This window comes from Parasteatoda tepidariorum, chromosome 8 (genome assembly GCF_982258835.1).
Source record: "Parasteatoda tepidariorum strain Cologne lab strain chromosome 8, Ptep-v5.0, whole genome shotgun sequence".
Taxonomy (NCBI): domain Eukaryota; kingdom Metazoa; phylum Arthropoda; class Arachnida; order Araneae; family Theridiidae; genus Parasteatoda; species Parasteatoda tepidariorum.
In genome coordinates, this window is record NC_141762.1 from 81,369,857 (window position 1) to 81,384,756 (window position 14,900).

General features: G+C 30.3%; 2 protein-coding genes across 2 annotated transcripts in view; both read left to right on the forward strand.

The window, feature by feature from the left end:
• The first annotated feature begins 3,814 nt into the window (after positions 1-3,814).
• On the forward strand, positions 3,815-4,729 carry LOC147806476 (uncharacterized). The gene has a single exon (XM_087149641.1). It carries the CDS (start codon positions 3,815-3,817, stop codon positions 4,727-4,729), a length of 915 nt encoding a protein of 304 aa, XP_087005767.1.
• A 108-nt stretch (positions 4,730-4,837) lies between these two features.
• LOC147806477 (uncharacterized) overlaps positions 4,838-14,900 on the forward strand; it is a 35,741-nt gene continuing 25,678 nt past the window's right edge. Inside the window, exons 1-4 of the mRNA XM_087149642.1 lie at positions 4,838-5,567; positions 6,182-6,876; positions 11,408-11,438; positions 13,310-13,519. Of these exons, the coding sequence (XP_087005768.1) occupies positions 4,838-5,567; positions 6,182-6,876; positions 11,408-11,438; positions 13,310-13,519 (1,666 nt within the window). The remainder of the gene's footprint in view (positions 5,568-6,181; positions 6,877-11,407; positions 11,439-13,309; positions 13,520-14,900) is intronic.

The following is a 14,900-nucleotide window of genomic DNA, read 5'->3' on the forward strand; positions in this document are numbered from 1 at the left end:
CATATTTGCATTTGATTATGGGGATTTACTTCGTTTGTGTGAAAAATAAAATTTGAATTTAATTGCGGATACTTGTTTTTGTTGTTTTGACGATAATTGAGATTAATATTTCAGTAACTCGTTTCTGTATTTTATGACGATTAAGCGTATGTGTATGAAAGAAATTTGACGTTGAATTTTTTATGTGTATGAATAAATGTATAAAGTGTAATGTAAATTCTATTATATATATATATATATATACATATATATATATATATATATATATATATATATATATATATATATATATATATATATATATATATATATATATATATATATATATATATATATATATATATATATATATATATATATATATATATATAACGTCACAAGCGGGAGGAAACGGATGAATTTTCTATTAATCATAAAGAATATGGACGTGTATTACTTACTTAATATTAGATGTCAAAACCACACGTGTTGATTAAATTTAAAAGAATTTAGTAAAAATGATCAGTTTTTGTTATACAAATGAATATTGAACACATATAATACTTTATAACAACGTTTTAAATCCAATCACGCGATAAGTATATAATAAATCTAATGCTGATCTATTATCTATAATAATTGTCATCGGAATGAATTCTTAAAATCCTATTTAATCCAAATTGTCATGACATAATTCGGTTCGATAAATAAGTCAGTGAAGCTGTAATTTGCATTTCTCTGGTAGAGTCTTCTAGGAATGCGAACGTTAAGAAGAGGTTTCCTGAAACCTGAAACTACGCTATTACCAGATGAATTTAAATGCCACTTCTACCCTGACATCCATGCTTTGGAACTGTTCTCGTTTGGATATCTCAACTAAGGTAGTAAGTGCTCAATGTTTATAGCTTCAGGGTCTCAGCAGCCTTGGCACCGCATGAATTCCATTAATGGTTAAATGCATATAGGGCGCAAAACGGATTATTCGACTAACTAGAAGGATTTGACTCAAACAATCATACATTGTAGTAAATGACTTCACGTTAAAATAATCGGGTTAGAAGTTTGGAATATGTTTACGCATAGTGCATTTATAATATCGATTATTTCAGTGCTTAAACCATTTGGCTTTAGATTTGAACTGGATTTATGATATAATATGGGGATGGTATTGCATAAATTTTCACTTAATTGTAACCTGCATAGTTAATAAGTCTCTCCCAAAGGAATACATCATGTATAGTTTTTTTTTTAAAAAATATATGAATTAAGTGACATTAAAATTATGGTTTTAAATTGTTTCATAAATGAAAAATATAACGTTGAAAAAAAAAACTGGATAAAGTTTACATTTTTTTGCCATAGGGAAACTGAAAAAGAAGAAGTTAAAACTACATTAATCATAGCGAAACGAAACAAAAAAGATTAAAACTGTTAGTTTTTAATCGAAATGAAACTGAAAAAAATGGTTAAAACTGGCATTATTCAAATTTAAAAGGAAGAAAAATTGTTACATGGAAATTTATTATAAGCATGGCTTAGTTATAGGGAAAAAAATTAAAATTTATATTATTTAGTAATCGTGAAACTGAATGCTATAACTGACATTATTACAAAGTGGAAATTGCTATGATTGAAACGGAAAAAAAATTAAAAAACTGAATCATTTTTTAAAAAAAAATTATTCTGTTTTTAAATTTCCATATAAATCAATGATATTTTTGCACTCTCAATCATATTGAATCTTTGAAACATCATATCATATAGTCCTTGGACATATGCAGTCTTAATAAGGTGTTAAATTGAACAACATTTTAATTGAAGTTGAAAATCTCTTATAATCTTGTAAAAGTATCATGTAACCAAGGTAAAGATGCATTAGTCCTCATGATGATAATACTTAATGTCGCATTGTATTAAAATTACAACAAGTTTCAACGATATTTTTATCCGACAAGCTTCAAAACTTCTAACAATGTATCAAGATCAACCGCACCCTTAAATGTTCACTGGTAATTGGCATGTAATTGATTGATACGAACAGCGCAATATTTATTTAAAGTAAGACTATCTCTCGATAGAACTTTAAGTAATAAAGTATGGACTAATTTAATTGATTTCTATGTTTACATTATTTGCAAATTGCAATTATCTTTAATAAAATGTATTTGAAATTGATTTCGGACGCTATTTTTACTTTGAGAAAAATAAGTATGGACAAAACTACCATAATATGGTAAAATTTACTGTGAATGTCTCGATGTTTCACCAAGAAGCTCAGTTCTTTTTACCGAAGCGTTTTAGCAATGATTGTGGTAAAATTAACAATAAAATATGGTTTCATAATATTAAATTTGGCTTTATAATTTAATAATAAAATTATAATAAAATTCGGCAAATGGGGTCAAATTTGGTAATTTTATTATGGTACCTTAAAGCATGGTATAAAAACTATTTATTCGATTAAATTTGCTTTTCGTATTTTTGTTTTGTATTAAATATGTGATAATAAGAACTATAATTTTGAAAACTAGAATTTCCTTTAATTGAATGGAAAAATAACGAATTAATGCTCTAAATGTCGCACGTTTTGATTTTTATTACCAAAATTATGGATTCATTTATCACATATCATTAACATGCAATACAGTAATTTTACACCAAAAATTTTTTCCGTGCATTCAGATTTTTCTTACATAATTAACCCACCCTATTTTCAGATGTAAAAAGTTTATTGATTCTAACGCAGATGATAGATTAAAATGTGTTGTAAGGAATAAATTATGCTTTAATTGTCTCGGATTTTACACAATGTCTAAATGTAAGAAAATTCATTTAAAATGTAAATCTTGTAACAAGAATCATAGTACAATGTTACACGGAGCGAACTTTTTCTTCGATAGACAAAATCAAAACAAAAATGCGGGTGTGGCGCCAATGAGCAGGGAAGAAAGAAATAATTCAGTTTCGGAACAAGAAATTGCGCAATCACAAATGCAAGATGGAATTAATAACAAACCGCAAGAGACACCATGTTTATATTCTTTTAATGTAAATAAAAATGTTCTTCTTTCTACAGTGAAAGTTAAAATATTGCAATCGAACGGAAAATATTTGCATTTAACAGGGCTATGCGATTCTGGAAGTATGAAATCTCTTATTACTGAAGAGGCAGCTAATTTATTGGGTTTAAAAAGATCGCGTTGTAGGTCAAATTTAATTGGATTAAAAAATACAGTATTTCCGATAACTGAGAAGATTTATTCGCGTATAAGTAATGATGAGGAATCATATAATAAGGAACTCGAATTGTTAATTTTGCCAGAAATAGCCGGAAATGTTCCTTCGGAAGAAATAAATATTTCTAATTTGAATTTACCCTAAAACGTAAAGTTCGCTAATCCTAATTTTTATTTACCTCAAAAAATATCGATTCTTTTAGGAGGAGACGTATTTTATGAATTGTTAAAAGGAAATCAAATTCGATTAAGGGGTAATTCTATTATTTTAATTGAAACAGTTTTCGGGGGGATGGTTGCAGGTTCGATCCCCTCTACACACCCACATGATTCCAAATGTTATTTCATACAGGACAATGTTGATGAAGGGTTAAATAAAGTTTGGGAATTAGAGTCAATTGGGATAGTTCCAAATGATAATACAGATGAGGAAAGTACTGCTTTAGCTCTCTTTAAAAATTCTGTAGATTACAAAGAAGGGAGGTATCAAGTTGGGCTACCATAGAAACATGATTTTAGGGAATTAAACGATAACTTAACTGTAGCCAGAGGACGGCTAGATCATTTGATTAGAAAATTTGAGAGACCCTCAGAACTGTATGAAGATTATCGTGAAAATTCTGAAAGACTATGAAAATCAAGGCATCATAGAGAAGGTCCCAAAAGACAAAGTACAAGCAGATAAACCGCTATTTTATCTACCATTTTCCATGGTTTACAGAGAATCAGTCAGTTCTAGTAAACGAATAGTTTTTGATGCCAGCTCACATGAAGAAGGTGAACTTTCCTTAAATGACTGTTTATACGCAGGACTTCTAAATCTCCTGATATTTAACATGCTTATATTTTTTCGTTTGAATGCTGTGGTGATCTTAGCAGATATCGAAAAAGCGTTCTTTCAAATATCGTTGAATGAGACAGATCTAAATGCAGTGAGATTTCCTTTTCCAAGTTCGAACCCGGCCATAAGTGAGCATTATGACATAAATATTTTTAGATTTTGCAGAGTTCTTTTTGGTGTCAATGCCAGTCCCTTCTTGCTTTCTGCCACAATTAAGGAACATATCAAAAAATATCAAGAGTTGCATCCCGCTACGACGAATATGCTCAATGAATGTCTATATGTCGACGACTTCATAGGAGCTCTCGACGACGTGAAATCTGCCTTTCAGATGTCGGACGAAGCCAAGAAAATTATGGCAGAAGCAAGCATGAATCTGTGTAAATGGAGTTCAAACAGCAAGGAACTGGTACAATTATGGAAGGATTGCGGGTTCGAAACCCATCCCATTCATTCGAAAGCCAATCCTGCTGCCAATTTACACAAAGTTCTAGGACTGCCATGGCATGTGCATGAAGACTACATCTCTGTAGATCTGAAAGACTTGCTTAAATTCGATGGAAAAGAAAGCATGACAAAAAGAATTGTTTTAAGAACTATCGGAAAACTGTTCGACAAATTGGGTTTTCTTAGTCCGTACACAATAAGACTCAAGTGTTTACTCCAAGACTAGTGGCTTAGAAAGTGTCCGTGGGATACGGAACTTCCACCAGACATTCGCCAACAACTTATTCAGTGCAGGCCTGAGTTAGCTGTCATTTCTAAATTACAAGTTCCTAGAATGATTCTAGACTCCAGTCTAGATGATGCCAAGGTACTTCAAATTCATGTATTTTCGGATGCCAGCCAAAGAGCATACGGAACAGCAGTGTACCTAAGAGTGAAGTACAGTGGCAGAATCACAGTTAATCTTATCGCATCAAAGAGTCGTGTTGCTCCATTAAAGAAACTGACTCTTCCAAAACTAGAACTAATGGGTGCATTACTTGCAACCAGACTCGCCAAAGAAATAGAACAGATTGTAAAACGAAAAGGATCCCCAACAGTTCATTTTTGGACAGATTCCCAGATCGCATTGTTCTGGATCAAAGGACCTCATCATAAATGGAAACCGTTTGTTTCCAATCGAGTGAAAGAGATTCAAGCCCTTAGCAATCCTGAATCTTGGTCACACGTTCCCGGTAAACTTAACATTGCTGACATTCTTACGAGAGGAGTTAGTGCAGAAGTTCTTCTGAAAAATGAGGTCTGGTGGTCAGGTCCCGAGTTTTTAAGAAAAGATGAGATTTCAGTGTTTGATTGCACTAATTCTATTGCTGAAAACTCTTACCTTTCAGAGTTAAAAAAAGGTTCCTCTGTTGAAGAGGATATGTGTTTTGCTTTAACTAATCAAAATGTTATGTTTTATAATTACCTACTTAAACTTACCAATAATTTTTCTAAACTTGTTCGTATAGTTTCGTATATTTTTAGATTTATCTATAACTGTAAAAATCCAAAGAACAAGGCAGGTAGGTATTTAGATTCTGAAGAATTGAACAAATCCGAAACTTTTCTCTTAACATTTGCCCAAAGTGAATACTTTAATGAATGCTTTAATGAAAGGTGAGAATGTGAAAGGTAAAAGTAAATTGTCTTCTCTTAATTGTTTTATTGATAAAAAAGGGTCTTATACGTGTTGGAGGTCGAATTGTAAATTCAAGTGTTAATGATTATACTAAACATCCAATTGTCCTTCCAGCAAAACATCCCTTAACCTATATGATTGTACATTATTTTCATTTGAAATATTTACATGTCGGAGCACAAACTTTGTTGTACTTAATACGTCAAAAATATTGGCCTGTGAACGGCAGAAATTTGTGCAGGTTGGTAATACACAATTGTGTTACGTGCACAAAAAACAAACCAGTTTTAGAGCAACAATTAATGGGTCAGTTACCTAAAGAACGAATCGAACCTTCTCCTCCATTTACCATGACAGGTATTGATTTTTGTGGACCATTTTATATAAAATTTAAAGGACAAAGGGAAGGTGTTTTAAATAAGATATATGTTGCAATTTATGTATGTTTCTGTACTAAATCAATACATTAAGATTTTGTAAGTGACTTAACATCAACAGGGTTTATAGCTAGCTTGAAAAGATTTTTTTCAGAGGTAAGGCCTCTAAACAGTTTCACAGGTAAGGCCTCTAAAATTTTCACTGACAATGGACGAAATTTCGTGGGTGCAGACGCTGAACTGAAACGGCTTTTCAAAATTATTAATTCACCAGATGAACCTTTGGCTCAATATTTTGCCGAGGAAAAAATTGATTGGCATTATAACCCCCCAAGATCACCAAATTTTGGAGGATTATATGAAGCCGGCGTTAAATCTTCTAAATTCCACCTAAAACGGATAGCGGGAAACTCCAATTTTACTTTGGAAGAATTCATTACAGTTTTAGCAGAGATTGAAGGAGTATTAAACTCCAGGCCATTGACTCCATTGTCAGCTGATTTCGAAAACTTTGATACCCTAACACCTGGGCATTTTCTTATTGGGAGACCCATCACTTCCATTACAGAACCCCAACTTGCAGATATCAATGAAAATAGACTCAGTAAATGGGAAAAGATTTCTAAAATTTCTCAAAAAATTTGGAGACTTTGGAAGAGAGATTATTTAAGTAATCTCCAAGAACGCCACAAATGGCAGTTCAGTAAAGATAATGTTAAAATTGGAACTTTAGTGTTGGTGAAAGAAGAGAATTTGCCAGCAACTAAATGGTTAACAGGAAGAATTGAGGAAATATTTAAGGGAAGTGATGGGAAGGTAAGAGTTGTAAATTATACGTTTGCCACAAGGCAATATACTTAAAAGATCAGTACGCAACATTTGTATTTTACCTATATATTAATTCTTGTGTTAAAATTTTCATTATAATTGTAAAGTTGAAATTACGTGTATGTATATTGTCAATTTTTCATTTTATTTTATTATGTAATAAGCATTGTAATTAATAATGATTGGATTTAAACATCCAATCGGCGGGGAGTGTTAAGAATTGCCACGAGGCGGCGCTCATATCATATGACACATTATTATTCAGTTGCCATTCAACTCTAGAACAGAGAACATCCTCCTGTTACTCAAAATGATCTTGTCAATTTTATGTTATTAAGTTTCAAAATAAATGTTTATGTTTATAACAGTCCGCTATTAATTGATCAATATATCACGAACACTAAACAATTAATAAAGCAAGTTTTATTTATTATTATTACATTTTCTTACTATTTTTACAAAGCTAATTTTACGCATCAGTTATTAGTGAGGAAAAGAGGATAAGAGAGGTATATTTTTGTTATGAAAATATATTATTAACTTTTCTATTACCTTTTAATTTGAAAAGTGGTGCTTGATAACGTATCTCTGCGACAAGCAGACATATCATAATAGATTCATGATTCGTGAAACATTTGCACTTGAATGCTTCATTGAATTTATCATATGTATTTCCTTAATTAATGAATATTTAAATTTCATATTATTTCTCAACGTCCGTCAATCACAAAATTTGTATGGCTTTAAGTGAAGGTATGATATAAATTTCTAAAATTTGCAGATTGATGCTTATTAAAATATGAGAATAATATGAATAACAAAATGAAACTACTATTCCGTTAATAATTTTGAATAAAACCTAGTATGAAACATACTTTTATAACTGATTATATGTGGCACATTTATTCGGTCAAAGTCAAAATTTCAGAGAATAATAGAATTGTTTTCTTAATGTTCCCAAATAAATTCATGTTCACTAAAACTGCATACGTTATATTATAAATAATACGCGTTTCAAAGTATCAAAAAGTTTTCATAACTATTAAATTTTATGAACACTAAATAATTATATTTTAACAAATACTTAACAAGCATCTTCCACTTTTCATATGTACCTTTAAAAAATAACTATAGTATTTCATAACGTATTTGTTAGTTGCATGTAGCATGCATTATTGTATATTTTGTCTTATTTTATTACTGACGTTTTACAATAAATCAAAAAAAGATGGATGAACAGATTTTGATACTAAACTAATTTTTAATTAATTTGCCTTATGATTAATTTTTGATTAATAGCACCCATTTGTGTCATATACAGTGAAAAACCACAGAAAACTACCCCGTTTTACTTCAAGGGAAAACTAATGTGTATATTATATATTTTATAGTTTTAGTAGTTTCATGGTGTTTTGTTTACGAATATTACCTTTTTACCACGTTTATATCAACTTGCTTCGTGTATGTCTGTTCGGGTGGAACTTTGCAAACAATTTTAAACTAACTTCCTGACTAGCTACAGACTTCAAATTTGGCACATAGTTCAGAATTGGATGACAATGCGTGAAAATGAAGAGAAAGAAGACATACAAAGTAAAAGATAATTAAAATTAAAGAAAAATTAATATTTTCGCTACTGTCTTTTGTGGTCGATTCGATTATTTCAAATTAGCGTCACATTAGTGAAAAGTTTTGTGTACAGTGAGTGAAAAGATTGAGATTTTGGAAGTGAGTACAAAAAAAATCAAAATCACAAGGAATATTTTTAAAAACCACGTTTTTGTAGTGGAGAATAATAATTAAAAAACAAAAAATTGAAAAACGAAACACGTGGTGTGCATGAAATACATAACATTACACATACACATACACATTTTCTTACTCATACGCATTCTCATACATATGCTCAGCCACATGCACATCCACATATACATCCTCATACACACAAACCACAAAAATAATAATAAAAGAATAATAATTAAAAAACAAAAAATTGAAAAACGAAACACGTGGTGTGCATGAAATACATAACATTACACATACACATACATATACACATTTTCTTACTCATACGCATTCTCATACACATGCTCAGCCACATACACATACACATATACATCCTCATACACACAAACATATTCCGCATACACATTCAGATGCAATTACAGATATACATGCACATATTCCCATGATCACACATACACACACTAATATAACATTACTGTTATGTATTTCATGAGCCCCAGGTTTTTCGTTTTTCAATTTTTTGTTTTTTAGTTATTATTCTCCACTACAAAAACGTGGTTTTTAAAAATATTGCTTTTTATTTTGATTTTTTTATGGTACAGCTGCACGCTGTAAAAAAAAGCATATTTAGTCATTAAATTTTAAAATATTATTAGCAAATATATATATTTGCTAACAGTGCTGAGAGTATTATGAAAAATTTTGCAAAACGAGATATGAACGTAATGTTGTCAGATTTTGGTTATGTCTAAGAGCTTTTGAAAGATACTGTCAAACTAATCAGATTTGAAAAATCACAAGAAACACGAAAAACTCAAGCGCCCAAAAGAATATCACTTTTAAACATTGACAGAAACTAATTTATATCCAAATACTGACAGTTTGACTGCTTTTACTCGACATGACATATGGTGGGGTGCTAAATCTGTGTTAACATTTGACAAGTGGGATGTTGAAACAGCGGTAAAAAATGTTTTCCTTAACTGCTTCAGTTAATAGTTTACGCGCAATTATTTTTCCCAACTGTATAAAATCTTTTAATTTGTAGCACTAGCGATAAGTAGAAAAAGGCTGAAAATGATCATATTTTTTCTCTTTCATTTAAATTTATTATTTTGCACTTTAAACTTTATAAAGCAATGTTTTATTAAGTACTATTTAATTTTTTACTCAAAAACTAAGAAAAAAACTGATGCATAATGATCGAATAATACACGATTGTTTAAATATTAAATTGTTAGACGGCTCTAATAGACAGTGCTAAATGGCTTTGATATCCGTTAAATTTACAGAAAAAAAAATGTCATATGGTTTGATGTTAAAAAAAGAACTGATGCATAGCATTTGAATAATACACAATTACTAAAACATTAAAATACTGTCAACTGGTCTCAATACAATAATCTGTTAAATTTGCAGGAAAAAAAACAGTCAACTGATTGTTATTAAAAAAAACAATTATGCAATAATTCACAATTGTTAAAATATTAAATTACTAGGCTTTGCCGGCCAGATTGCTCATTCTTACTCTGCGAAAAATCTGTTCAATATGCAAAGAAAAAAAAAACTGTCAGTTGGTTTGCCAGTATAAAACCCTTCATTTTCCTGAAAAATAGTGCTGTTTAAAAAAAAGCCTGTCATATAATTACTATTATAAAAAAACACTGCCATAGTAACAAAGAAACTCTTTTATTTTAACAAAAATTTCCATAAAATAACTATGACAGCATTGCTGTCGGTGCGTGACGAGAGCAGCATTCAACGCTTGGATTCGAACCTGGGGCATCTCGTTGGGAAGTGTTATCAAGTAAAAAGAAAATTTAAGCTGTTTTTGTCTTAAAATTCTTAAATAGTAAAATAATATTTAACAGTATGAACGTTTAAAACATATCTACAGAAATATGATAATCAGGTAGAGTATCAATTTGACACTAAAATCGAATAGCAGTTTCATTTATTCGATGTTCAAAACTATAAGCCAATTGGTAAAAAATAAGAGCATGTATGTAAAATAATTGTAAAATGATTTTTAATAAAATGTATAGTTATCGTAAAGCATTAGACTGTGAGACAAAAACTAAAAATTAGATAATTGTTTTTAAACAGTTGACAATTAGGCTGAAAAGCGAACAAAAACCATTTTATCAACAAAATGGCTTTAAGCAGTCAAACTTAAAAAGAAAGTCTGCAAAAAATTTAATACTTATAAGTAGTTTTTACACTTTCAAGTTTTTACAGTGTGCAGATAACCGATAAAAAAAAGAAAAGAATCTCTATTTATCTTTTAAGAGTTTTGTTTTGAAAGAAAAATGTTTTATAACTCGAAAAATTACAATTATTTTTTACAGTCTATAGGCTCCTAGCTTTGCTTTTAGTAAAAGCACAATATTTTGCGTTCAACTTGTAAAACATATTAAATAAATATTATTAAAACCACAGTAATTACGAAAATAAATGCAAATAATCTGGAGTGGGATTAACACTTATGGCACTCTACAGCTCAGCATTACTCTTTCCGCTCTCAGTAGTATTTGGGAGAATTTTCACAATCAATTTAACGAACTCAAACCATAGTTTTTTTTCTACTTATCAGGCAACTTTTAAATTTTTAGAAATATTTTATCGTAAAAATCATTGCTTCAAAATGATTAACATAGATTCGTAAAAGAATTCAGAGTAAAAAAACGAAATTATTTTTTAAAGAAAATTAAACTAGGAACTATAATAATTCCTTTCGCAATAAATGACTTTGCATTATTATTTATAATTTTAGGAACACAGAGCAACTATAAAAAGGCAAGTTGGTGAGTAGTCGAGCATTTCTAATGCTAATTGTAGACCAGCCCTTAGAGCAAGAGTAGTCTGTTACAATTTCACGTCAAAAGAAATAATCAGAATAAGGAATTTTATATATTGCTGTAGCTTTTCCCTAGATGGCAACTCCAATTTTACTGCGAACTGCATTTTTGTAATATCTGGCAGCAATAAAATGTAAAAAAGTTTTGCATAATAGATAAGATGGTTAATGATGTTCTATAAATTGTTGTTGTGTTTAGTTAGAGTTGTGTTTATTAGCAGCTATTGTTTATTTGCTGGTTACATAATTTAGAAGTTTTTTGAGACTACGAGTTAAAATTTTATACATGGTGAATGATTTATGTGATGAGATTCTTAGTATTTTTTTATTGGTGCCGCATATAAATTATTTGTCTTTATATTAAATATAAGAACTAATTATTTTAATTTTTATTTGGTTTCTGCAATTTCTGCTGTTTTTGCATTAGGAATAAAAATGAGTATAAATATTAAATTTTAAAAAACGATGAATTAAAAGTTTCAGCTGAGGAATTAGGTTTAAATGTTCCACCGGGTGCCAAAGGCATAGAGTTAAAAAGCTTAAGTGAAATTAGTGATGTCTACAAAAAGGACGATGAGTTTGTTCATAATCATATTCAAACCATTCTGGAAAAGAAGAACAGTTAAGTGGAATTGTTGGCTATTAGAACCAAAACTAAATTACAATTGAAACTAGTGAATCTTGCCCAGGTTGGAAAGAGTAATCTAACAAACAAATATGTGGAGCAAATTAACGCCCGGTCAATGCCCATAAATTGTATTGCAGAAAGACTAATTAAAAGTCTGAAAGCGTTAGTCATGTCGGTTTTCGTTAAATCTGAATCCTTTAACTTATTTTTTCAATCCATTCGAAAGGCTTTCCAAACGAAAAATGTACTAGAGAATTTAAAAGCAAAAACTCTGTTTTACGTTTTAGAAGGAAAAATGAAACATCAATATGCTAATGCTTTAAAATAAGGAAGATCTGTGCAATAATGAAAAGCTTAAACATATTATTTTAAAAGAATTTCAACAGACTCTCTAAGAATTCCGGAATCGGTTTCGATAGTTTTGAAATTCAGCAATTCAAAATTTTGTAAAATATGCATCGGAACGGAGCTTATTGCAAAATATTTGGTTATTATTGTCAAGTACGAAAAGTTAATTGTTTAAAATCTCTATGTGATCTCATGGCGTCAGATAAGATGTTTGGAAAAGTTAATTTAGAACAAAGAATCCATATCGCAGTTATACCAGATGAAACATGATTGAATACTAAAACTCTTTGTTGTGAATGCGAAATTTTTATAACAACTAGAGTTAAATACAAAACTGAAACACTTACCACCAAGCCATTTTCAAGTTCTGAAAGAAGCAGTTTTATATATATAAGGCAGTTCACTTTGAAGTTTTTGGGTGATATGGCAGCAAAATGCACTTTTTTCAACTCTTAAGTTATTCGTGTCTAAAAGAGGTAGACCAAATGAGCTGGCCAGTGATGGTGGTATGTGTGCTTATAAAGAGTTAAAGGAGTGGATTACCTGAGAAGTTGTCAATTATTTATCTAATGAAGGTATCCAATAGAAATTTAATCCTCTTTCAGCTCCAAGTTTCGGTGATTTATGGGAAGCAGCTGTAAAAGCCATGAAATATCATAAGAGGCAAGCAAGCAATTCAGTAATCCTCATTCATAAAGATTTTTTAACGCATGTTATTGAAATTTAGGCGCGTTTAAATTCACATCCATTAATAAAGATTTCGAATGATCCTGACGATTGCGAAGCAATTACGACATGACATTTAAATTTTTTTTAAATCGAAAATTGAAAAAGAATTCTAGAGCCAGACGCCATTAGTGAAAAACTCTACAACAAATGCCAGATTGAAAAACAACTATCTCATGCGGTTTGGAAACGATGGTCTTTGGAATACCTGACCCAACACCAACGAGGAAAGTGGAAATGCCAAGAGGAAAATTTACAAGTGAATAACCTTGTAATTATTAAAGATCATGTACCCTTTCAAGTAGAAATCAGGGAAAGTTTTGAAGGTATATAAAAGTTAGGATAGAAGATTTCATGTGCTGCAAGTGAAATGTCCGAGTGTCTAAATTAAAAGAATGATTCATAAGCTGTGTTTATTTCCGATCAAAAAAAGTACCTTGAGTTTGGATGCCCATAAAGGCATCGGCCTTGAGTATGTTGTAACTTATCCCTAGAGGGAAAACCAATTTTATCGTGAAAAGCACTTTCGTAGAGTTATATCTGGAAACAGTAAAATTTAAGTAGTTCTGTCTAACAAATACGGCAGCTAATGACTTTCGATAAATTAGTGTTGTGTTTATTAAGATCCATCGGATGCACAAACAGTTTCATGACTAAGGATAAAATTGTTTATATGGTACTAGATATTTCAGGCATGGATGCAGAATTAAAAAATTATTTTTGGCAAATATATGATATAAATTTATACATCACTTGTAAGGTAAAACGATAGTACCTTCCTTTCTACAGTAGCATCGCACAAAAGGCATCGTACGGTACAAAAACAGCACAAGAGTAGTATTGTATTGAACGATATGACTTCTTAATTCATTTATTGAAACGTGACTAAGCTGGCTTAAGGTGACGACAAGTTCTTGGGACAAGACAAGTAAATTTTTCTTTAGAATAGTCACAAAAAAATGAAGTGTTCTTTAAAAATATATAAAATACAATAAATCAAACTCATCATTGTGATCGTTTTGATAAATATAAATCTGCCGTATAAATGTATGAAATAGTGAATAAATATATACTTTGAAATAATAGGAGTTAAACTGAGTGGGAGGAAAAAAAATGTCCTAGAGAAGTAAGTTCAAACGAAAGATATAAGAAATTTAATCTTCAGAAGAATTCTACGGAAGAAAAGTTCAGTGTCACTAAAAGAAAATATGAAAGAATATTTGTCAGAAGGTGTAGTTTATAGTTATGGGAAAGCGTTTGGTGGTCATACGGTTGTCTAATAATTCCGAGCCGAATTGTCCAAATACTTTTGTAGTTTGATGGAAGATTTTGACTTATTTTATTGGACTGGTTCTTTCGCTATGTTATCATGAGCTTTTACTGAAGCCCAGAAAGAATTCTAGTTCTTACTCGAGGCTATTTTTCAAAAAAAAGAAAAGAAAAAGAAGGCTTAGTGTTTTGGGAATGATTTTTTAAACAATTGCAAGCATTTCATAATAAAAGTACTTTTATAAATTACTAAGCGAAAAAACTTTGTTTATATACAGTTGATTATTGCTGAAGAAATTCGATAAAAATATCATTCAACTTATTTATTTATTTATTAAAGTTTATCATAAGACTGCAAGGCGCTATGATGCAAACAGAAATCACTATCTTAAACATGTTTTTATGAATATAAATTGAATTATTTCAATGTCACTTAGC

Excerpts from the sequence above, each read along its gene's own strand:
- LOC147806476 (XM_087149641.1), top strand. The coding sequence starts at position 3,815 with ATGAAGATTATCGTGAAAATTCTGAAAGACTATGAAAATCAAGGCATC.